The sequence below is a fragment of the Cyrtonyx montezumae genome, unplaced genomic scaffold, assembly GCF_038088225.1.
Source record: "Cyrtonyx montezumae isolate F1298 unplaced genomic scaffold, pur_monq_1.0 scaffold_25, whole genome shotgun sequence".
Taxonomy (NCBI): domain Eukaryota; kingdom Metazoa; phylum Chordata; class Aves; order Galliformes; family Odontophoridae; genus Cyrtonyx; species Cyrtonyx montezumae.
The window spans coordinates 15,619,846-15,646,025 of record NW_027071992.1 but is presented as its reverse complement, the minus strand read 5'-3'; the positions used below and the strand labels follow the sequence as shown (position 1 = coordinate 15,646,025).

Sequence of the window (26,180 nt, the reverse complement as noted above, 5' to 3'; positions counted from 1 at the left end):
AAACAGACTCCATCTCCAAAACATCACCTACCTCTGCACCAACAGATTGTTCCTGCTCAGCCCAAGAGCAAGAAGAACACACTGTGCTTGCCTCTGCTTCTTCCAAATTCTGCATCTGCATACCTGGAATTCCTTATTTAAAACTATGCTCTATTGTTCAGAAGACTACATTAATTTCTACCAGAGTCTGCTCTTCTTGGTGTGCTATGCCTGTGTTCTTTACTCTCATACATCATTACTCAGAGATCTGCAGTTTGTTTATTCATCTCTTCTCCACACTGGATCTCAGAGAACATGAGCATACAAGGCGAACATCTCACCCCTTGCCACCTCTGTTATCCTTCCAGAATGAGCTTTATTCTTTTCTATTAATATACCAACCTCATGAGTTCCAACACGTGTCTATTATACCTATTAATGATGTATTAAGACATCTAGTTCTTCCTGTTTATGCAGTCTTGCATTAGCAAGTATCTAAGCTATTCAGGGCGCTGAACTGCTATCCTTCCTCCTTTCCCTCCTGAAACCCTATAAATAACATCGTTTCCCTAATTTTTTAAACCCTTTTACAGATCACCAGTTTTCATCTCTGCATGTGGGCTGTTTTCATCAAGCCCTCTAATTACTAATTTAAGCCCTCTTTACTATGTTAGCAGGTAAACATGCTTTTCCTTTTCCCTCAGGAAAGCTCCCATCTGCCCTGGCTGGGTGGTAAAAACCAACACAGAGGCCTCATTCAAGACCCTGAAAGTGCTTAATACTTTACTGCTTTCCACGTATTTTTCCTCTTCCACAACAGTAGAAAATGTGCAGAGAGTTTGGAACAGCTTGTCCTGTTCCCAAAAGGAAAAGAGAAGCAGAGCTCAGCAGGTCCATGCTGACATAGCTTCACCTATTGCACTAGGCACCCTTTCAGGAATTTTCTTGAGAGTAACAGCTGTTACCACAGTAGATGACAGAGAAAGCAAAAGCCCATGATGGACAGAGGTACAAAGACATCTCGAGCTGTTAATCTGGGCTGGAGCCCTGCAGGTATTTATTCCTCTCCCAGGACACAAGCAATTGCACACAGCATGCTGTAGCACATCCACCTTGATACTAGCACTCCTCACTTTCAGAAGACCCAAGCTTTTAGCCCTCTCAAAAGCAGTGTCCTTTAAAGCCAAAACATAAGGATTTTTTATAATGGAAAGACCTTCATTTTCCTTGCTGGATATCAGCCAGTACTTCTGCTAAATCAAGAACAACCACAAATTGCAGAGCGTGCCTCATCCAACAACATCAGCAAGCTGAACTTTCCCTCCTCTAGCTGGTCCAATGGAGAACAACTGATTACCACTGACTAGAGGCACATAACAGGACCATCTCAGTGATTTTATTTTTGAAAATAATAATAATTTTTAAAAATCAGAACCTACTATATTAGATCAGAGAACTCCTACTAATTTCTGTAACTGTTTGCGTAGAAATGAAGACTCTTGGATGACTGCTCTAAACAAAAAGTAGTGAAACTCTACATCATCCCAGCTATGCCTGGAAACCACAGCTCAAGACTATTTTGTCTGTAGATCCAAGTACGCATGCCTTATCATGCACTGGCAGTTCTGGACACATTGAGGAAACAGAGATCTGAAAAGTGATCAGATGACAAAGTTTAAAAAGTTCTTGAAACTTTTCTTTCATCTATAAGCAACTTGTATTAAACTCTGCTTCTGCAAACTGCAATCACAAATCACTGGAAAGAACAAGAACTAAGTTATCATCTCACTGCCACTGAAAACTATTTTAAATTACTCATCAGTGGAAACTCAGCATACATAAATATGGCTTAGTGCCCAGTTCTTGGTCAAACCACTGAGAACAAGTCACTGGGAAAGTGGCTGTTTTCTCAGGCAGATAGATTTAGGAGCTAAACCAGAGAGTAACATCTGGATTTAATAACATTAAACCCATGCCAAAAATGAGCTATGAATGTAACTGGACAGGCCACTAGCCTCTCATTTAGGGTTGTTGCAAGGAAAAGTCCTGCAAAAGGTTAGATTCAAGGACTAGTCAGAGAGCTTGGAAATTTGCTGCTGGTTTATGCTTAAGGAGCATGTGCCAAGAGCTTTAAACAGGCCTTTGGAAAAGGTTTGCAGAAGTTAGGTCGTGTGCATCCAAGGAGCTGGGGGAGGTTAAAATCTGCCTGGTTGTGCCAAGTCATATACAAACTAGGGCCTGATATCTCATGCTTGAAACAAACACAGCCCAGCTAGGGGAGTGCCGGGGTAACCGAGCCTGACAACAGAACTGAGACGAACTCTATAAAAAATAAATCTCTGCTCCACCCTTTAAACAAGTGACCTCAACAGCACGAACATCACCCTGGATTAGCTGTAAAAAGTGGCAGCTGAGAGCTGGGCTCATCTTCTCAGTTCCCCCTTACCAAGGCCAAGTTGTGAAAGCTGCAGCATCGTTTACTCTGTTCCTCAGGGCACATATCTGATCTTCCTGGGACAGTCCTTCAGGAGGCAGCCATTAGGCCTCACCCCAACAGGCTGCAGGCAGTCTTAAAAGATCACTTTTTTTTTTTTTTTTTTAAATTCACAATGGAGAATCATAAAATCACTGAGGTTGGAAAAGACCATCTAGTCCAACCCCGACTCATCCACATCATGCCCACTAACCACGGTTAACCATAACCACAACCACAACCCTCAGTTCCATGTCTCCATGGTTCTTGGAGTCCTGCAGGGAAAGTGACTCCACCACTTCCCTGGGCAGCCTGTTCCAGTGTCTCACAGCTCTTTCTGAGAAGACATTGTTCCTAAAATCCAATCTGATCTTCCCTGGTGCAACTTGAGGCTTACTTTTATAATGTCTTCCTCAAGTTGTTGTGGAATCTACTTTTGGACACCTCATCTTCGTGGTGTGATCCAGCTTTCAGTGTCACTTCTCACTGATGGCACAAGTGCCACCTTGCAGCCAGCACACAGAAGAAGACCCATCTCCTCACAAGCAGCCATTATTTCTGTTTTTTTGCTGGACTGCTACTCTGCATGCACAGTTAAATGAAATCTGCCATGGTATGCTGAAATCCATGTGCTACCACCAAAATAAAGAAAATTACGATGTCCATTGAAGGACAATGTCATGGGAGAGGCATACCATTACGTAGTGTATTAGGCAAATAAAATTGCTGCTCTTTGGGAGGTTACTACACAACCTATTTGCCAAATTGTCCTTTCACTTTCAAACAATAATTGCTCCTTTTTGAGAGAGAAAGGATGCACACAGAAAGATTCTCGAGTACCATTTCATAGTCCTTATAGCTGCGTTAAAAAGAACAGGCTTATTTTCTGTAACATACATCATGGGATCTCCAAACCACAACACAGCAGTCCTTGCTGGGATCTGAGTGAGCTCTACACAAAACTAAGGTCAGGGTTCTCGACCTAACAAGCTCAATGAGTTAATACAAATCCGAGAGTGATGTATGAAGGGAAGCACTGCATGATGAGTCTGGGGCTCACACTCTACATCAGAGATCAATAGCTGAAACTTAAGGTAATTAAGTTACACTAGGTAATTAAGTTACACTAGGGTAGGTTCAGGTTGGATATTAGGAAAAAATTCTTCTCAGAAAGAGTGGTGAGGCATTGGGAGAGGGTGCCGAAGGAGCTGGTGGAGTCCCTGGAAGTGTGCAAGAACCAGGTAGATGCGGCACTGAGTGATATGGTTAATGGGCATGGTAGGACTAGGTTGGTGGTTGGACTTGTTGATCTTAGAGGTCTTTTCCAACATTAATGATACTATTATCCTGCCTGAGAATCAGCATAACTCCATAAGGTTCCCAGGGCTGGTATGCCATGCCACAAAATCAAAGAGCATTTGTGGCTTAAAACGTGCTCTGTCATGGTACAGCCATGTGCGTGCAGCTGGAGGAGAGGTAAGAGACAGGTGGGACGGAAATGGGAGAAGTAAGGATTATAGCCCAGCCCTGCCTGGGGCAGGCACAAGCCCAACTGCAAGGCAAACAAAGGTATTCTCATTACTGACTTGAAGGAAGGGCTCTCAAGGGCCCTGTGTTACAAAACCTCATGGTTTGGAAATGCAGATGCCCCTTCCTTTGCAGAGCTTCTCTGGCTGGAAGTGATATATGCTGGCAATCACATGCATTTTCATTTCTGAAATGGACTAGCTTGTACTGAGTGTGAAGGATTTAATTTAGAAATCTGGAGACAAGGCCATTCAGATACAACACCATAAACAGAATTAGCCTATTCCCTCCTGCCTTTTCCTCCATTATTCAACGAAGGTCTTTTTTATTGTAACATTTTTTCTCAGAACAACTAGAATTCTCCTTCCTCCTGAGCAAATTAAATGCAAGAAATACACATTTGTGTTAATGGATCGTGTCTCCGGGGCCTGGCACTAAGAAAATAGAGCACAGCAACTGAAATTTGCCAGCACAGGCAAAATATTTCATGTGCTTCTGGGTAAGTTATTAATGAAAGATTTTTATTTATTTATTTATTTTCTGGCATCACTAAGAGGGCCCCTTAAGAGAGCTATCTTTTTTCATACAGCAGATGGAAGGTCTGAAATTAAAAATTTCAAGGATGAACTGGAATTATTTCCGCCTCAGGTCCAGTAAATGTTTAACACAATGCTAAAGTTCAACAGTGGATCCTGCCCGGTTCTAGAAACAGCATTTGATATTATCACCATGAGGAAAGATCAACAAGGAAGGGCTCCAAAAGGATGCCTTTGTTTGCCCACCATGTTTTACACTTCTGTCAGACAGGACTTCAGGCTTGGAAGAGGTGCTGGATAACTTCAAAGAGAAAGTACTCCGTATGAGGTCTTTCTGGGAAGGGACAAAGTATGCCTCGCCTCTCCCTTCCCACATCTCCTGCCCTAACTCCAGGTCTGGCTCTTCCTTCCCTGCCTCCTCTCATGACGTCTCACCCACCTGCCCTGGCTCTGAGCAAGGGCTGAGGCACTCCAGCTCTCAGAAATGCCTCGCAACAGATTATTTCTCAAGTAGCATTTGCATTTCTCATGTGTTGCCAGCCCACTTCAGAATGAAAAATAACAATTTTCAAATATTTCAGCAGCAAAAATTCTGTGTCATCTTCATTTTGGAAAAAAATGATTTTGCAAATTTTATTTTATTTGGCTTAGATTTATTTTTTTTTTTTATCCTGCTTTGAGTAATACTTGTTCAAAATAATGCGACCACTATCAGCACACCAAAGAAAGCAGCTGAAATAAGATATTTCATTTCATTTTGAAAAAAAAGTCTGACAGTGACTTGTTGGCACATATCACATCCTTTACTATAAAACATTATCTCAGATGTGCTACCACCGCAGCTTGACACAGTTGCACACACTGTTAATAACAGCAAAACATGGTGACAGGAAGTGATACAATATAATAAAAATAAATACAGATCTGATACGAACTTTGTGAAGTTTTTCAATTCAGTTTTTTTTTTTTTTTTTTTTAAATGGGAAATTGTATTAAAAAAATGTATTTTTCACGCATGGTGTCTACTGTGATCTTTCCTATTGGGTCTAAATGAGAGTCCCAAAAGTCAGCCTAGCTTTAGGCCCATGGAGTAAGTCTTGGGCTGTATTCCTCCTCGTAAGCTGCTTGTCTCTGCTGAGCCCGGACCTCAGCTGCTCAAAAACCATCTGCACTCCAGCAGCAACAATGAAAGCCCACTGCAGCTCTCCAAAAGCCTGTCTCAGCTTAAACCCTTCCTCTTCCTCTCACTGTGCCCCTAGGCCGGGCTGATGAACACAAAGCTCCACCAATGGCTGCACTTTGTCTTCAAATTGTGCAAACTGAGCACTGTTTGGTGTGCACCTTGGGTTCAGGGTACTTGAGATGAGTTTTCCCTTTTAACTATTTCTGTACATTTAATAGATGGCACCTGACCATCCCAGCTCTCAAGGTATGAAGCACCAGCGCTGAGTTCTAGTGCCACGTGATCAAGCCAGTGAGCAGAGATATTCCCCATTTCTCAGCCACTGCCAAGACATGATCCTTATTTCTTCACAGACACTCCAAACCAAAAGTTTTCCCACTACTCATACTGTAGGAAATGTTTATTGTAAGTCAAGCCACACCGAAAAAGACCTCAATTAGACACTGCTTTCATGGAAACACTACTGCTGCTTACCAAGAGATGCACTCCACTTTGACTTGAAGAACCTCACTACGGTTGACATCTTAGGAACTGGCTTCCTCTGATAATATTTTTGTGCCTGACATGGCAGCAATGGGGCTGGAATTAGATGATATTTAAGGTCCCTTCCAATCCAAGCCATTGTGTGATTCTATAATTCTGTGGTTCTGTGATTCTATGACACCCAGATTCTGTGATTTCTAGACCCCTGGCATGTGGGGTGTTCCCTGCAGAAAAGCCTCACCTGAATCACAGAATCATGTAATGATTAAGAAAGAAAGACCACCAACCATCTAGTCCAAACATCAATACATGCCTGTGACCAATCTAAGTCATGTTACTGAGTGCAATATCTCCACAGTTCTTGATCACCTCCAGGGCAGTAACTTCAACAGCTCCCTGGACAGCTGTGCCAGTGCCTGACCACACTTTCTGAGAAGAAATTTTTCCTAATATCCAACTTGAATCTCCCTTGGCATACCTTAAAGCCTCTTGTTCTATTAGTAGCACAATCCTAAGGACCTTCCCAAGAGCAAAGACTTCTGAACTGTTATATTAAAATAGCAAGTCAGCCCTGGTATTTACTCCAAGGATGCAAAGAGAAAGTCAATCAATCAATCAATCAATCAATCAATACAGAAAAAGAAGATCTTTCAGCTTCCTGTTGTGGAAACTCTTCATTTTCTGATCACCTTGCTTTCCCTTATCCCCCCAAACTCTTCTAGTGTGACTCCATTGGTTCTGAACAAGTAAACAAAAGCATAAAAAACGCAAAAATAGATCTTTCCCTTTAATGTATGTTCCTCTGTATGTAGGAACAACTGAGTCTGTCAGATTTTTGATTGAAGAGGGACTGAGCACTGGTTTGCTAAAACCTAGGCACAAGAAAATGGAAAATTTTCCTCTTTTCCTCATACAACAATATAGTATTTTCAATAATCACAACTGTTCTGCAAATGGAGATGCCCTGGGTGGACAAAGGCTCACAGACAACCTTGTGCTGCCTCATTTTCAAAGCCAGGAAGGAGAAAGACCTGAGGCTGGTGGAGTCTTCACTAGAATCTACCACCTCCTCTTGTGGACCTGCCTGAGCAGAAACCACACAGCGCACTGCTCCTCCCCACACTCCATAGGAGATCGAGGTGGAAAGTACATCACAACCCAGACCTTCACAAGCTATCACAGCCTGCTAACTTTGCAGCCTGCTCTGTTTCAGATCCCCTCCTGCTCAATGGCACGCAGCATTTCCCCAGGGCAGTGTGAAATGCAGGAAGGGCAAACAGACGGTGTCTTCCTCCGCCTGCTCTGCAGCTGTAAGGCATGCTTCCAGGCATGCTCACACGTGTGCTGGATTTACATTCCTTACCTAAAAGGCATTGCCAGACCTCACTCACCTTTGAGTTTCTTCTTTCCAAATTTTAATCCAAACAGAGACATCCCAAGACTTTATTTTAGTCCAACTCCATGGAATTTCTGCAAGACAAAAGAGAAGGTAATTCACAGCGGTTTCTTCCCCACATCATGGCACAGAGTGATATGTGCACATAATTCTGGAGCATTTTAAAGGCAAAACCATCTCAGGTCTGTGGGCTGCACTTCCTCGGAGTGAACTACTTTACCTGGGGGATTTTGATCCCTTCATGTCCTGATGTGGCACAGAGAATGGGTCTTAAAAGAACATTCCTGCTTCTTTGGTCTTATGTGAAATACCTTCCCAGGGCTTGTGCCTTAGGTGCAGAGAAACAAGGCAAGAGCAGCCTCCCTGAAGAGCAGTCTGTTGGTAATTAAACTTTTGGTGTTCTGTTTGCTGAGAGGACTTTAATGGTCCTTTGGTGCCGAAGACCAGCACGAGAAAAGCCATCGGTGCCCAGCATGCCTGAATCAACAGGAATGCCATGTCACTGCTTAACAGAACACCAAAGCCATGGTGAGAAGTTTGAGGGAATCATAATTTGTCTGGAACAAGTTTTCTAGGAGGCAGAATCCAGTATTTGCACTTTGACACTGCTCATTTTTCATGGAGGAAAACTAAAAATTCTGGATAGAGAACATCAACAAAAACAACCATGATAACTTGCAGACATACATACTGCACCAACAGAGACAAAACATACTGACTTCAGTTATCTTCTTTAAAATCCTATCTTATTAGTGCCAGAGTAGGGAAGCCTAAGGAAGCAAGCGTAAAGATAAAGTATGCTGGAAACAAACACCTGTGAAACACAGCCCGTAGCACTGTCCTACTGTGCTCCTGGTATCACTAGGCCATGCCTTGTGCAGACATCAGCTTCACTTTTTTTTTTTTTTTTAATAAAGGAGGTAAATCTTAAGGAAAATGCTGCGCCAGCTTTTCCTTGTGGATATTCTATTTTACACTTTCCTTGCAGATATATCCATCCTATGACTTTGTGGCTGAGACTTTGGGCATCATGACCTAGTGGGAGATATCCCTACCCACAGCAGGGGGTCGGAACTGGATGGTCTTTAAGACCCCATCCAATCCAAACCACTCCAGAATTCTCTTTTCCAGATGTGAAAACACAGCTATTCTTAGCAGTCTTGAGATATGCCCTCTTATCCCTAGCTGACCTCGCTTTGTCATTTGCAACATATTTTTCCATCATGTTTCAGGATGATTAGTGTCATCCTTTATCAAAACTTGCTTGCTAGCACTGAGAGCTCTCCATGAGCTAGTACAGAGATGGGGCTTGCTGACCACACACCCAGAAGGGAAGGCATTGGGTCTCCTGGAGCTCAAGAATCTGCACATCCAACAGTCAGCACTATTTTTCAGCTCATGAAGCTGAAAAAGCTGCCCATGAGCATTCGGTACAGGTACATCAATGAACTCAGACCTTGCTGTATGTGCCAAATATTACAGAAAGGCTGTCTGCAACTTGAAAACCTCTCCCAGCTGTGCACTCCATTGACGAGGGATATGTTTGCAGTAGAGAGAGAAAAAAATGATGTTTATATACATGGAGAAGCAGGGAAGAGAGGCTCCATGCCTTTGTTCAGCAGTAGTGACATGAAACAGCCAGTGGAGCTCAGATCCACATCTCATCAACAAGCATGTGAAAATTCCTCCAGCTCTGACATATGGGTTTTGTTAATGACTGTGATTTTTAGATCACCAATATCAGATATGACCTCAGTATGGCAACAAGACAACAACAATACACTAATTTGGCATGGAGAGCACCTTTACTTCCTTTGGTTTCTCAGTACAGTTGATTAGGATTGCATTCCTTGCACACCTTTGCTCAGCAGCAAATTCAAGTTTCCATCGTGAGCTGTTTGATTCAGCAGAAATAATGCTACATGCTCTCTGTTCCCACTGAATACTGCCTTTTAGGGCAGATGTGGATGATAATTCTGCTGTATCCATTCACACCAAATTCATCTCTCATGTGTTATTCCCATCACACAGATTTATCACAGCAGCTTACTCAGCTAAAGCACAAGAATTATGAACCAAAGCTGATCCAAACTTCTCTGCAAAGTTCAGTTTATGGCATGTTCAGTTTATGGCAACCACAATGCCACCTGAGAACGTCAGTCTTCAATGGGCACACATGTAATACTACTGAGGGCTTGACACACCCCTGTTGTGCAAAGGTGTACCCTTTATTTTCATTCTATTACAAATACCTCCATTTTCTTGTTTGTTATTGACTCACACATCTAATCCTCGTGCTCCTTTATTTAGCAAACCACACAGCATGCTAGCAGCATGCTTTATGCCAGCACACCTCCATTCTTGTGGGTGTCAGTCCCAGCAGTCATTGGCTATGAACATGGAAACAAACCTGTGCAAGTGGTGGTAGAGTAAACCATTGTGGTGATGCTCCAGATCCAGCTCCTGCTGGTGTTGGTTGCCACGACCTTTACAGCAAGGTGGCATCTCCTGGCTGATCCTCACTCTGCCTGCCCTCCATCCCAGCACTTTTCCAGGGCTCCCTGTTCAGCCTGCAGGTCCAAGCTCTGCTCACCAGTCTATATCAGTAATCTCCCCATGGGTCACGTTCCAGATGTCACCTTCATTCATGTCTCAGTTCAGTTTTATTTGTATCTCTATTTTTTTAATATTTTTAAAATATGAGATTCAGTTTCTTTTCCAAAAATTTCAACTAAAGGCTCTTCAGCCCCTTATCACTGACATGCACTGCTTTGGTCTTAATTTCCCTTTGCGCTTTCTGGAAAAAATGATGTCTCTCATGTGTTTCGTTTTTATGTGGCACAAAGTACTTCTCAAATTTTGGTGAGGCCCTTTCACAACCTCCTATCCCTGAATTAACTGAAAACCCATAAGACACATGAAAAGTTTCAGAAGACAGACAATTTCCTGCTTGCCTTTGTTTTCCCTGGCACCAGTTGTTTCCAGATGCAAAGTGAGGCACTGCTTAGATCTCCTCCCTTTGTCCTCCACTGTGTCAGCACTGACTGGCTTTTCCACTGCTTCATCTTCTCAGTGGTTTTCTTTCCATTCTGCTTACTCCACGTACCCCTCGTTGCTCCATGAGGCACAGGGGATAGAGAGGTCTTTAATCATGAGGTCCAGCCTCTTTTCCTAGAAGGACACAACTCACTACTACCCCATGTCTCCAGAGTCTATAGCATAAAAGTCATTTTAAACTCAAATTCACAAACCATACAGATGAGATGCCACCACAATGAGGGGTAGAAAACACCAAAGCACAACAGTGATGAATGGAGGGCAGATGCTCCAGATGGAAAATATGGCTGCTTTCTTGGCCCCATTTCTCAGGGCGTAGCTACACAACACTTCAGACATGATGATAAATATGAACTAGGAAATACTTGGTGCTTCTGCTCCCATCACTTTGTTCCAGACTCTGTGAAATGATCCACACTAAACAGAAACATTTTTGGAAGAGTTATTTCAGTGATGGGGCGTAGTTGAACAGAGGCTGAAATTCCTGTCCAAACATTGGTTTCAGCAGATCTGAGGTGGCAGCAAATTGTGCTCTAATATTAGAAATGAGCACCCAAAGTCCAAGGAAAACAGGCAGGAAAACAAGATTTCTGCAGCCACTGTACACAGTGTGGTATTTATACACTCTAAATAACTGGAATAGCTTTGCCAGCTAAAGATTCAGAATCCATGCCATGCCTTCGCTCCCCAACTTTCCTTGTCAGATTTTTAAAAGTTACTTATTTTTCTGTATTTAGTTCATGTAACAATGACAAACATCCACAAGTCCTAGATTTTATTTTCTCTTTCGCTAAAGTACCAAGTAGTCAACTAAATACTCAACGTAAGAGGAAACACATCCCAAGCACAGCACATCACAGTGGGGTTCCAGACTGCCCATGTTGCAGTCTTAATGGAGCAATGCTGTCAAGCAACCATGAGGTGAAGCAAATCAAAGTCCCAAGTTTTGAGAGTGTATCACTGTAAGATGGATTTGGAGGCATAGCTGTGTAAACTCTGGGGGTTTAAAACACATGAGGTTCCCCAGTCTCTCTGCTTTTTCCATCCCCAAATTGCACTTCTTCTAAAGGATGCACGATGTCAAACATTGAACCAGGAGTCACGTTTGCTCCTGGGTATCACAGAGAGAGATATCACAGCCGGTACAATGCTTGTTAATGCTCTGGGAAGAGCAGCACAAAGGCCTAGCATGCTTGGCACAAACTGACCTTGTAATGTGCCACATAAAGTCATGTTTGTAAAGGGCCTCCTTCAAAGGTCTGCTGTGTTAACTCTTTCAGGCAAAATTATTCAAATTCTGGTTACGGAGAGTTCAATGCCTTTTCTTTTTGCTATCTAAAGTAAATACTAGTATTTCACACTTCACAAATGGTTAGCACTAATCATCTTTAAAAGAGACACAAGTCAGCATGTACCTTTTTCCACCTCTCCTTTCACCCCCTTTTGTTTGAACACCTCAGAAACAAAGCAGGGAGCAGTGTGTTCTGCATCCCCTGCTCTGCGGGTGGGGAGCACCAAAAGCAGGTTGCAGAGCTGGCAACTGAAACGCTGTAGTCCCAGAATGAGGCTCTTTCGGGGCTGGAATGGAGCAGGTCTGAATTCAGACAGGAGTAAGTTGAGGAAACTAAACGCGGTCACTCTTACTCGGGCTTTGCGAGAGAAGTGGTGGCTCTCAGATTTAAGCAGAGTCATTCGCTGCAAGGACTCTGAAAGGAGCCCTGAGAACTCCCCAGCTCGTTAAACACATGAAGGTGTGCTTGGGATGGGGTAAGCCAGCTGGAAATGCAGAAACCCAGGAAACTGCGCAGCGCCAAGCGTCGCTCCCCCCCTCCTCTCCAACGCACCAGCCCAATTAGCTGTAATTGCCGGGAAACAGACCCAGCCTGTTATCTGCCACGTCTCAAAGCCACGATCCAACATCCTCCATCTGTCTTCATTAAAGCACCCTTCAGCGCTGACACCACGAGGGCGGCCGCGCTCGGGTTACGGCGCGCAGCGGTGCGGTGCGGTGCGGTGCGCTCCCTCCGCGTCCGCGGAACAATGGCACCGCGGTGGCAGCTCCGCGCCATCCGCCCTATCGGGGTCGCTGGGTTGGGGGGCGGAGGATAAATAAATAAATAAGAAAGCTCAGCTCATAGCGTGGAGATTAAGCTCTACAAAGTTGCCTGGGGTTTGGAGAAAAAACTAAACAAAACAAACAAAACTCAAGTTTCCCCCCCCAGCCCCCCCTTCCTCCCGGTCCGCGAGAAGCTGAGCGAGGAGAGAGTATTGGTGAAGGGAAGAGTTCGATCTTACCCTGGAAGGCTGCTAAAAGTCACAGCAACAGAGCTGCTGCCCTCCATAGCACTCCTCTGGTCTCGTTTACTCGCAGCTCGATCCCCTCCCAGGATCAGCAGCTTCGGCAATGGCATTCATCCAAGGAAGCAGAGCCGCACCGGCATCGTGCGCTCCTCTCCCACCCCGTACGATCGATCCGGCGTGGCCCCGCTCTGCCATACAACGTGCCGGTAACTACTACACTTAACCCCAACTTCCCTACTTCTTACTTCAGTCACTAGGCTTGGCTTCTCGCCAAATCCTTCCTCTTTTTTTTTTTTTTAATTCTGTTTCCTGTTGATAGGGACTGAGTAGCGGCTCCCTTAAAAATAAAACGCCCGGCACAAAGAGCTGCTAAAGACCCCAGCTGAGCGGAGCACCCCGTGTGACTCTGCAGGGGACAGCTGATCTCCTCACCTACCTCCTGCCGATGCGGAAGCGCTCAAAGCAGCAGGGAGAAAGGGTCCAGCATATCAAATTGCCTCAAAAAAGGATGAACTTGGTAAGAGATCCATCTCCCAGCAACTGCCACCCCGCGCTGTACTGCTGAAATCAGTCAGGGTTCCCTAAACCCAAAGAAACTTTCCTACAAGTTGATCCCAACGGTCCACCTCACACACTTTCCAGCAGTCGTGAGCAGCAAAAACTCTGCAGAGAAAAACCTCATCAAGTAGAATTGCATAATTGCAACCACAGAGCTTCCTCCAGCCTGTCAGAGGATCGTTCAGCTGCTGAGACATCAGGGGTTGCTCATCCCTGCTGTGTGACCTCCCCTTGGCTGTCAGGACATTCATGCGGCCTCATTGCCCTCATTGCACTTCTTGTTGAAAGCCCCAAGCACCCTGAGGAACCTCCCAACCTTCCCCTCTCTCCCAACCACACCGTCTCCTTTTCTCAAGTTATGGGACCACTCGCAGAATGTTGGTCCCTCTATATGCTGGAGCCTGCCAGGTTCACTGAGACACCAAAACTGGGCCAACTCCAGCTGTAATCCACCTTCCTGCAAACTGCAATTATTCTACGATCACTGCAGTCTTTGCCTAAGATGTGTCAACAGTAACATCTGCCAAATGTGTTTCTCTTTCTGCTTTTTTTCTCTTCATCTGCAGTGTTTTCCCACTGGGTTTACATAAATACTGTTAGAATTAATTTCAACCCTACACATAAACACTTGAATGCATTAATAAGATTAATTGTAGTAACTTGAGAGTCAGAGTCTCCACAAAGGGTATTTACTGGAAGGTGAAGTTGTCTGAAGTCCTGTCAGGAAAAAACAAAGCCAAAAAGGCCCTGGATTCTGCAGTGGCATAGTTCCTGTGGTCGCAAAGGGTTTGGTGCAGAGTGGCGATGAACAGGACCCCATAGCACCAAAGGCACATTCTGAAGGAAAAGAGCCTGTACCTCTTTACTTTGACTGCAGGGTTATTCTTGCAAGCTACGCCTGTTTCAGACAGTGTTAGCTAATGATTCCACACTACTGCTACTTGCTTTGCTCCCATCTTTCTACTTGCGCCACTTCAACATTGGCCACAGTAATTTATTCCCCCCAGACCAAATGTCATCTCCTCCCTCTGACATTAGAGTGGACTCAACAACAAAACCAGCTGGCCTTGGCACTTGTTTATACTTGAAGATGGCTAAAAATTGGATTGGTTATTTTGTTCTTGATTTTTGACTGAACATACGTTGGCAGTGCCTTTTTCCTTCTGCTATACATTCCCCATGCACTTCAGTGAACCTGCACGTTTAAGTTGGGCACATGTGGAAGCATTCAGAAGAGTAGTAGTTGCTTAACATATCAAATTATGTCTGAGATCTCTTGTTGTTTTACGCTTTTGGCCCTTGGGAAACAGCTTCCCAGTCATCACACCATTTCCTTCCTCCTTTACAGATTTCTAAACACATCACGGAGGGATAGGTTCTGCATGTAGGAATGAGCAGCTACCTCCAAACTGTGATTCTTCACCTTTTATTCCTCCACTTTCCCAATGGTCCACCAGATGCAGAGGGAAGGATGGATGCCAGTAAAAATCTTGTCCTACCAATGTACCTGGTAGAATGACTTCTAGACACCCAGCCTGTACTGGATTTCAACTATACTCAAGATGCAGTGACACTGACATTTACAGGATGCCTCTTTCTGGACCACATTCTCTGTCCCTCCAAAGAGCAATGCTGAGAGACAGCAGATGATCCTCTCTGGAAGACACAGGACCCAAACATGCCTGGTGACTTAGTAAGGCTCTCAGTGGTTTAATATGCCCCCGAGTAACCAGTGAGTACAACCTGAGTAGAGAGAGACAGGAGGAAAACACATCCTGGAGCATCCCATAGAACAGACAAAATATTAGCCCTGGTGAAAGTCCTCCCCATGCAACTGCTGTATTTAAGACTACTTTCAACCTGTATGCTTTCAAACCTACCCTATACAATTCAAAACGGCCACCAATGAGCTTTGCCTTCTGCTACTGTCTGCTAACTCTAGTCGTGCCCAAATAGCAAGGTTTGAAGCCTGACCTACTGCAGAATGGCTGGTACCTGTCATTGCAGAGCCAAGCTGGCCATACCCCAGGCCCCAAACCATTGTGGTGTCCTCCCACACCCTATTTCTCACCCCAGCCTTCCTCCCTGCTTCTGACAGCTTCCAACAAGGAGAGGGATAAGGAGTAAGCCCCGTTTTGGAGCCCACAGACACGTGTGTTGTAATAATGAGAATCTATAGAAACTGCAAGGGAGCACGTGGATATCTTGGGATATCTTGTCCCACTAGCAGACTTTCCATCTCCCATTCTTCTTGTACCATTGCTAGTCACCTGGGAGAGGAGGCTGACTTCCCACTGATGCACAACTCATCCCCTAAATAAAAAAAGCAGGACAGGAAGAATTGAATAACATCCAATTTGAAAATTGCTGTGGGTCAGAAAAAAAACACCACGGTAATAGAGTGAAGAGTAGAAGACCAAATCTCCCTAAATATGCTGTAAAAACTAAGGACAGGAAAGGTGGGACAACGTCACAATGTTCTCCATTCCCATTGAAGATATAGCAGGTTAGAACTGTCCAGACTGGACAACTGAAAGTGCACTATGAAGCTTCAGAAGAATGGAAACAGAAATCCTGAATGTTTCTGCTTTTAGGATCAGGCTGTGGTAGAAAAACGAAGTGGACACAGGAAAGCAATTTTATGTAGTGATCACTTACTGTAGGGCTGTCTTTGCCCTGTGGGAGCTACCCAGCCTTATCCATTTAACTGCTCCTTCAAGGAGCTGATAAAGTTCTGGTAAACTGGCAGAAATTCCACATGACCCTACTGGAAGGGATGCTTTGGATTCCCTCCCCCACGCACAGCTCCACGGGTGCAATCTGAGGCCTGGTGCACAGCTTCAGCCCCAGAGGGTCATACTGCAAAATTCCCATACCTCACCACTTATTCCAATGGGTGGGAGCTGACACTGTAAGATAGATGCCGAGTGGAAATGGTCAGAAAATAGTTTCAGTGGGCGTGTGCAGAATAATGTGACTCATAATGCTCAGGATTCAGTGGAGTGCCACTTACCTGCAGAAGGAAAGGAAGGGTGCGTGGCTCGAAATTCGCTATCTCCATCAGACCCCTGTCCCAGTGCTGTGAGCCTTTAACAAACAATGATCCTCTGGGGAAATTCATGAGAAATCCACAACCTTGCAGCCTCTTGCATTCAAAAGGAAAGCAGCAACCAGCTCTGGTCGTGGGCCTCCTCTTCCTGGCGCCAGCACCAGCTAATGAGATACCTTCTGATGACATCTTAAAGTAGCAATTAAATTAGTCCCTGTCTTTCTGCCCCTTCACAGCCCATGGGAGACAGAGCAGAGGTGGAAAACTTTCAGTCAAATGGTGTTCATATGGGTTCAGCTGCTCAAATTACACAGAGGAGGAGATAAATTTTCCATTCAATTCTGCAGGTGAATGAGGCCCAGGAACACCCTGTGCCTGAGGTCTCCAGTTTCCACCAGATTTGGTAACTTGTGCTTACAGACTCCATCAGTTTCACTGTCCTGGTAGGGAAGGAGCTGCTGCAGGGGTATGAGTCCTGTAGGTACCTGAAATAGCTGTTAGGTGATTTGAAGGCAGAGCAGGACATAACCTGTCATATGGCTATGTTTGTGGACCATAAATCTATGCTTCTTCACTTGCTGGTGGCACAACTTGGGGAGAGCACAGGGATCAACCAGCAGCAGCCCAGGAGTGCCCACACTGCTGTCAGCGTGTGGTTTCTAACCACCTATGGTGGACTCCCAGGGGGATTCTTGGGAGGGCTCGTTAAAGGCTAACCATGCCTCCATTAATAGAAAGTTTATGGCTGAGGGCAAGGCAGGAGTACAACCTGTGAGAGGCTCAGATCAGAGTGCCCTTTGTAGCACAGGTACTATACAAGACCTCCTGTTTTTATTTGCAAGACAATGGCTGCCACAAACGCATATACTGCATCTGGTCTCACTTCAAGCAGACACATCACCAGACCAGCTCACACCACTGAGGAATTGGGGTGCCCCCAGTGGAACACTCTGCTTGAACACACCGATGACATCCAGCCCATTAGGAGCCTGCAAAAAGCCTAAGTGCTATAGAGATGTTCTTCACTCTGGTGTGTACTCGTGGGAGAAACAGCAATTGAAGCATGATACAACATGGCCCTAAGGGCCATTACTGACTATACGCAATGTTCAATTTCCACTGGTCACCCAGAGACACTGGCCTTGTGCTCTCTCTGTGATCTCCACTGCAGTGGGAGAGCAAGCTCTACTGCCTCCCAGATGTGCTAGGAGAGATGTGCAGGCAAGGGAGGCATTGCACCTCAGGTTTCTATCCAGTAATCGTAGGAGCAGTGTCCACCACTCTGGACAGTGTTGCAGTGCAGCTCCATCAGGCATGAAGGTGGTGGGAGATCCCTGCATCTTCAGGGATAGATAACTTATGCATTCCCTACAGCATCATCTATGGAGCTGGGAATTATTTGCTTAACTCCTCATGATGTACTTTATGTATTGTTCTGACAATTAGCCTTCGCGTGAGAAGCCCAGGTGGTGCTCTGAGAGTTTTCCTTTAAATGTCATGTCACATCCATTATGCTCATAAAGACTTTAACCATAATTCCAAACTAAACACACTATGTGTACGAACACTGGCAGTGCCTCTTTTCCAGGTTACAGTCACATCTATCCTGCCAAGAAAAACTCTTAGGCAACCTGCTGCCATTTGTGACAATTCGCCCTAGTTTTGACAATCTTTTATGTACTTTGTATTATCATTCTATGTCTATACTGAGCACTGACAAAAGAAGGAGGAAAACTCAGCCTTATGGCAAAGGAGCACGGTCAGGATGGAGTCAAAGTAAAAAAAAAGAAAAAAGTGAGGAAAAAAAACTGCTTTAATAGGGCACAGGGAGCCTGGTGTATCAGGAAGAGGGAAATTGGCTCCCCTCTGAACGATCAGATTTTAGCTAATTACCCAAAGACCTAAAATGGCTGCTCTAATGCACCCTGACATAAATATGCAGAAACCCACTGATTTCCCCAGAGATTTCCCCAAAGAAACTGCGTGGCATTCCCACCAGCAGTTTGCCCTTCCAGCACAGAATGCCCTCTGCAGCAGTGCAGCAATGCACAGCCAGCCCTGCCACAGTGCAGGTGTGCCAGGGCCAGGCGCTGGCAGACTTCTCTTCTATTCACATCGAGCTGTTCCCTCCTGTGCTCTCCAGGTGTTTAACAGAAACACATGTTCCTCTGCACTCAGATGACTGAGAACAAAGGGCCGCATTATTCTCACCTCTGTGCTTAAGCAGTGAATTCCCATTAACCTGAATGGAAGTCATGCACTGAAATCCCTCTGTAGCCACAGGAGAAAAGAGGAATCATGAGAGGGGTGTGCAGGGGCAGAGTGAAGGAGGTGGGCATGCTTTTCCCACAGAAACAGTAGTTAGCAGCAGTTTAACAAAACCTAGATAGGGACAATATAATGAGAAAATCGGGGATTGGGTGCTGGGGGTACAGCTCCAACTTGAGGTTAACCACAGCTGAAGTGGAAGTCCCCTGATATGAAGATCCTCCTATCTCAAAGGGGACACAGGAGTGGGACTCAATGAGCCTTATGGGTCCTTTCCAACTCAGGGTATTCTGTGGTTCCATATGGAAAGGGAGGCAGGTATGTAACTTAACCTCCTGTTCCCAGTGTTAGGATTTTTCACGCCACATTTGGTTTTCACTGCTCACGAAATAAAAACCCCACCAGAAGAGGAGGCATTTGCTGCTTCTGACAGTGATCAGAACCGTTCCCATGTGCCTGCTGAAGGCAATTGCAGCCTGAAGCGAGGAATACACTGAAGAGACTACACAACAGTAAACTAAACCAGACTTGGAGAGACAAGGAGGAATTAAGTAAGGTATCAGCAGTGCTGTATGGTACTGAGTGCCATTTTTTCCAGGGAAATAAAATTACTTTTCTCATCACATAAGATTATTTCCATTATTTTCTGAAATTTTAACTTCTTTGCAGTGTTGAATTGTGGTAGGCAGCAAAGTGCTCCTCATGCAAGACATGGCTGATCCTGAGAGCAGAGCTCTGCCCATCGCTTACTTGTGGTGCTGGTGCCCACAGTGCACAGCATTTGGTTCCACAGCTGGCATTATGAGGTGGGTGAAGATTAAATGTCTTCTAAAGACAGTTAATACCTGGACAAGTTCCCTGGCATGAAGCAAAGTGCTACAAAAAAGTGTGCAATCCCCAAAGACCTCAGAAGTGATGATGTAATCAGAGCAGAATGAAGACCCTGTGTAGGGAAATGAAAGTTATAATTCTATTAGAAAAAGCAAGGCTGGATTAGCTTGGGGGCAGGGGTGGCAGAGAAGTGCAAGTAGCACAGACAAAGGTCAGAGCATTTCTTTGAATGTCATCTGCTGATCAAGGAACATCTATCTGCACAGAGTGAAGTGGGAATGAATTTTTTTCCAGTGGTCAGGCTGCTATTTTGGCCATAGGAGGAAAAGCAGGATAAAATACAAAGAGGTCAGGCTAAGGCTGTGTTCAAAATTCGTTTTTTGGATCATATCAGAGAAAAGAGATACACCACCCCAGGAAAATAAATAAATAAATAAATAAATAAATAAATAAATATATATATATATACATATATATAAAGAGAGAGAGAGAGAGAGTTGTAAAAACAAACACAAGCACATGTTAACCTGCCCAGCCCTTCTGCAGACTAGCTTTGCAGCTAGGGCCAATGGGAAGATTAAGGGGTGACAATCCAGAGAATGGTGGTTTCTTGCAAGCATCCAGAGTCAAAAGTAGTTCTGCCCACTAGATGTAGCTGGGAAACCTCTCTGATATGTGGCAAAGTAGTGAGTAGCACATCTATACCTTCAGACTTCCAAAAGACATTTGGGACATGAGGCAATCGTGACGGGGAGGCGTAAAATACATACAGACCAAAGCATACATTGCTTCATTAATCAACATCCAGAATGGCACTGTAGAACTGATTCCAATTATACGTTAAATATTATTTCAAAAGTTTCAAAGCATGAAGAAGTGACATGATGCCTCTGCTTCTCAGAACAGCTCAAGGACAGATCCAAGGTGCTAAGGTAGTTCCCTACCTTAAAGCACAAAATATTATTTTAGAGTTTGTTGGATCTGTGTGGTGTCTCTGAACCTTTTATAGTTATGGTTGCTGCTGCTTTAGATTTTAGAATCTACAGGCTGTCTCCAGGATTTACCATTCAGTAATGGTAGAAAGATTTGAATGAACAGTTTCTTTCATCTTACAAGTGTATTACAATTTTGATCAGGTTTGTCAATTTTTTGGTTCCTGATTCCAGGCTTCTGTTTGTTACCAAAACTAGAAGAGGCCTCACTGCAGCCTCTTAAAAACTTCTAAAGGAAGAGACAGAATGGAAGAATGGAGTGGAATGGAATGGAGCAGGAGGAGAAAAGAGGGGAGGAGAGTGAGAGGGAGAAGGGGAAAGGAAGGGAAGGGAAGGGAAAGGAAGGGAAGGGAAGGGAAGGGAAGGGAAGGGAAGGGAAGGGAAGGGAAGGGAAGGGAAGGGAAGGGAAGGGAAGGGAAGGGAAGGGAAGGGAAGGGAAGGGAAGGGAAGGGAAGGGAAGGGAAGGGAAGGGAAGGGAAGGGAAGGGAAGGGAAGGGAAGGGAAGGGAAGGGAAGGGAAGAAGGAAGGGAAGGGAAGGGAAGGGAAGGGAAGGGAAGGGAAGGGAAGGGAAGGGAAGGGAAGGGAAGGGAAGGGAAGGGAAGGGAAGGGAAGGGAAGGGAAGGGAAGGGAAGGGAAGGGAAGGGAAGGGAAGGGAAGGGAAGGGAAGGGAAGGGAAGGGAAGGGAAGGGAAGGGAAGGGAAGGGAAGGGAAGGGAAGGGAAGGGAAGGGAAGGGAAAAGAGAATTTCAATTTGAAGAAACCAAAGAAAGCCGTGAACACAAGGCAGCAAAAGGCTTCATATGTGAATGTAGTGACCTAATAGAATGAAGTGATACAGCCCTAGAGAGATATATAAATGGTAATGAAAAGCACAGGAAGCCAGTGTGTTAGGAATGCTTACAGATATGTGCCTTGTTCATATGGAATGTGCCTGACATCCCACTCTGGTGCAAAGCTAGAGGTCTTGGGAAAAATAAACAAACAACTTAGACAGAGACCTCTGAGTCCACAAGGTGCACCAAGAGCAGAGGGGTCTGGAAGAGAAAAGCAAGGGTAGGGATCCTAATCACAGTGCAACACAGTGATGTGCTGCAACCAGCTGTAAGTTGAGGAAAATCACTGTTCTCACTCCTCTCACACTTTTATTCTTCCTTTTCATAGTGCTATAAATCCAACGGTACAGATTTAAGATGGAAAAATAAAATAAATCTTATCTGTCCAAGAAACGAAATGGCAGGTGAGTAAAGGCTTGGCAGCAGTCCTAACAACAGCCATATAAGTTGCACACAACCACTCTTACCAAAGAGCAAGGAAAAGGGAAGGTCTTCTTAATGTGAAACCAGTGGATAATCCAGGTGGCCTCTAAAACTACAACCCACAGTAGCTACAAGGCACAATAAACTCAGGATCCCAAACAATGGAGCAGGAAGGAAGCAATGGATGAAAGCATAATGCTGAACAACCAGTAGAGGCAGGCAAGGAGCTGCACAGGCCCCCGGACTGAGTCAGGGAGAGCAAAAAAGAGCCAAAGAATGTGAAAAGGAACCTTGTTCACATACAGGTCACAGTTACTGGCCTTGACAAAGGGGCACATGCCCATTGCTGACCTTGGATTCACCTTGGATGGGGAAAACCAAGGACTGTGATCTACTTTCTTTTCCTCCTTTCAGTGTTCCTCCTTTGGAAGCACTGGTAAACTGCATAATTCAACTTTTGAAGTGGGAAATCCAGTTTTTAAAATGTATTTATATTTGAGTGTACCCTGTTCTTATGGACAGCAGAGCAGAACTCACCTCTTTGAGCTTTCCAGCCTCATAAAGAGGGGACTGGTGGCTTTTCACCATTGTCATTGTATCACCCTACATATACTCAAGAATCAAATCCTTCTCCTCTGGAAATCAATGCTGAGCACATGTAAATATTAGCAGGTCTTATGCTGCATGTACAATTGCAAGAGGTTGGATGGCTCTGTGTGCTGAGTACTGTCAGACTGAGAGCATGGAAAGTATCAGACGATGGCCTTTCCAAAGCAGACAAACAACTGCTTAGTTCTGGGAGTCAGTCAGTCTGTCAGTGATGAGCCATTCCCAGTGATGCTGGAAGCAGCTTTCCAGCTTGATTTGGAGAGAGTTATGCTCCCAGCTTGACTTTGGTGTCAGCAAACTAGTGCACTTCACTGTTCCCTTTCTTTCAGTTATTTATTTATTTATTTATTGTCTGGAATGGCGACTTTCAGTACTGCTAAGATCTGTGTAGGTCACGAATATGTTAACAGCTAGAACCAAAGCAAAGTGCAGTAAGTCATACATTTCACTAAACAGATCCACGGAGAGTTTTCACTGCTAAGAAAATGAAGGCATTCACTTCAAAGGAAGCAAACAGTTCCTCCTGTAATGTGAACTGCAGGTTATTTTGCTCTGGTTGTTTGCAAGTAACACAAAAAGTATCTCCATCACTGATCATATGGCCTTAAACTTTCCTTTCAATGTTATTTCTGCAAAAAATTTATCATTTGCAGAAATATAGATTAAGGTCAGTGCAGCAAGTTAACTTCAGCATAAAAACTGCCCTTCCCCTTGTAAACTCACTTAGAAATTCATTCTGGTTTCCTGTGGGACTTGCCTGTGTTGGTAATACCTTAATTGTCATGTCTCAATGGTCAGAGCAATGCTGTGCTGCGAAAATCCTTCAGTACAGAGATATAGAGTCATACTGTTGTGTTAGGGATCAAATTGTTATCAGATATCAGCGAAAAAATGTAAAATAGCCTATATCAGACAAGCAAGGATTCTAGGGGATAAGTGGTCATTATTCTCTGTTATTCAGAACATACTTATGATGTGTTTCATCTAACCAGACCTCCATGTTCATGAAGTCTTTGGCTGCCTATAAGTTGCTGCCTACTCTCAAACCATTCAGTTTCAAAGGCAGTGAGACCACAGAATTGTAGAATCATTATGGCTGGAAATGACCATTCAGATCATCCAGCCCGACCCCAGCTCTCCCCCACCATGCCCACTGACCACATCCCTCAGTGCCACATCTCCACGGTTCTTGGACATCCTCAAGGGACAGTGACCCCACCACCTCCCTGGGCAGCCTGTTTCATTTATCACTTAATATACCACTGGCCAGAAGTCAGCACTCATTAAATGGTTCATTGTCAACTTTGAACTCAAGCACATCTTCTCTGGAGGCAGTTATGATGCAAAACCTTTTCTGATAGAGGCAAGACCATCCCATGTTTCCCGCCTTTGTTGCTACATTAGAACGCTGTTTCTAGCCACAAGGGTGGGGAAAGCACTGAGTGTGTTTTAGATGCAGGCACACAGAAAGCAGGTATGGGTCTCCATTTGGGTATCACAAACAGAAGAAGAGGGGCCTAGACCCAAAGCCAGCAGAATGAGTGTGTTTTCTCACTAGCTGTGGTTTACAGGAGCCTCACTTCCGTGGTCCCAACTCCTTCTACTTTTGTGTGTCGCTGATAGAATAAAGCTGGTGCTACATAAAGAAAACCTAGACCAAGAGCCGTTGTCCAGAACCAACATTTAGAGATGCAGCACAATCCAATATGCAAAAGAAAAAAAAAAAAAAAAAGGATGATAATAATAATAATAATAACAACAGCAAAAATAACTGAAATCTGAGCTCCTCTGCAAGGTTTTACTTTTCTTCCAGGAGAAGAAATTGACCTACCTGGCTGTTCTGTGCTGTCTTCTCTATCTGAAGCTGTTTGTGAAGACAAGCAGAAGGAATATGCTCAGCACTGTGCAGCCTCGGTTCGGATCCTTACAGGATAATTCAGCAGAGCATGCCAGGCTGCTCCCCAGCGGGGCTGTGAAGCTCACCTGGGAACACAGCGCTTCCCAAGTAAACCTGCCCAGGGACAGAAGTCACAGGATGTCTCAGTGTGCTTCACGTCCTCAACAGCAGCTGCAGGAGAAAAGGCAAAGTTCCCCAAGCTGTGGGTGGAACATGGCACGGCGTTGCACTGAGTAAATAAAAGCAATTGATCCTTGGACTCAGGTGCGACATCGGGTACTAGAAAGGTTGATACCACAGGCAGGACTCTGTATTTTGTCTGAGAAATGCAACCCTAAACTCCCTTTTGTAGTGAAAGCAGTAGCCAGATGTGTAAACAAGACATTGTGATCAACTTTCTGCGATCAGGAGATTTACTTTCTCCATCAGCACCTAGATAGAGACATTCAAAGGCAAAAGTTACTCTTTCTCAAAAACATCTCACTCCCTCCCATACGGAATTACGGCTTTCCATATGAAAGCAGTTACTTCAGTGCCCTCTTTAACCTAAATTAGAGGGAACAATAATGGTTCTGAGGTAGGGAATGACAGAGTCAATCTAAACAAATCGCCTCGTAGAGTGTAAAGTGAACATGTAAGACTGAAAATAGGGAAATATCTAAATTGCATTTATCACCAGCACTGCAGATTTTCCTGCCATTTGCTGCTGTGAAAACTGCCATTGCTAGCTCACAAAGCACAGTTTGCTCCTCGAGGGCTTTTTTTGTCTCCTACTTCTAGGTTTGAGGACATCTGGGTGGAAAAAAAACAAAAAAACCCCACACAAATAGCAGCAGGTTTGAGTACATAAAGATGATTTTAAACAAGCACAATTAATTTCTGATGTTCCTTCAATGTGCCAAATCATTGATGTGGAAGGCTTTCTAAAAGGCACTTCACATCTCCTTTACCATCCAGTCTGTTCTTTGGTATTGGTTTATTCTCAGGTACAGAAAAGAGTCTTACCACAGCCTCTTCTCTTTGTAGCCTTCATCAGATTCCTTCTTTGGTTTTCATTGCAAACATGGCAGTGAGAACTACTGCTTTATGTGAAGTTCCCCCAGTAGGTAATGGGCCATGGTTACATCCCATAGGGTCATGGAAGCACTGGAAGGACAGCAAACTGAGCAAACAGTGAAATGAAGCTCAAATCCATTCTCATGTCTGTGTCAGACTCTGGACGAGTCACTCAATACTGATTTCCTTCCATTTTCCTATTTTCTTTTAATCTCTCAAATGGTTAAACAGGAGGCTTTAAGGACCATGAGGTGTTTAGGAATGCACAGATGACATCTCAACACATGAGAACAGCTAGCACAGGTTATCTCAAAGTCTTGGTAAAAGCTGTGGTTAAAAAGTGGAATTCTGACCCTCTCTGGAGGGAGTAGAAGCAAATAATCTTCTTTTCTGCTCACTTTCAGTTTCTAGGATTAGTACATGACAGTATTTTAAAACTATAAAAATGTCTTCTAAAGGGAAAAATAGACACCACGACACTGAAGGATTCAGGTTTGGCATTGATAGCAGCACACCATCCTCCACTGCCAGTATTTTGCCACCCAGCGTTGCAGCTCTGAATCAGCACGTGGGTATGGAGCTGTTGGTGCAGCACTCAGGATTGGTCTTGGAGGATACACAAAATTACAGTCCTTTTCTGTCTGTGCTCTTTGTGTCACCAAAGTAGAAATAATTTCAAAATAACAATGGCTAATAATTTAGAATGAAAAGTACAGCTTGAGATGAAAGC

General features: G+C 44.4%; 1 protein-coding gene across 2 annotated transcripts in view; it reads right to left on the bottom strand.

Annotated features, from left to right (window-relative positions):
• Positions 1-24,544, bottom strand: part of LOC136050883 (phospholipid-transporting ATPase ID-like) — a 79,517-nt gene extending 54,973 nt beyond the window's left edge. The window contains exons 1-2 of one of the 2 annotated variants that reach the window (XM_065740063.1): positions 24,329-24,544; positions 7,573-7,651 (exon numbers count right to left, since the gene is read on the bottom strand). In XM_065740063.1, the coding sequence (XP_065596135.1) occupies positions 7,573-7,615 (43 nt within the window). In that variant the 5' untranslated portion in view covers positions 7,616-7,651; positions 24,329-24,544. Of the gene's footprint in view, positions 1-7,572; positions 7,652-12,929; positions 13,733-24,328 lie in introns of those variants that run through there. The other variant, XM_065740062.1, reaches the window with a different exon arrangement.
• Positions 24,545-26,180: the final 1,636 nt, after the last annotated feature.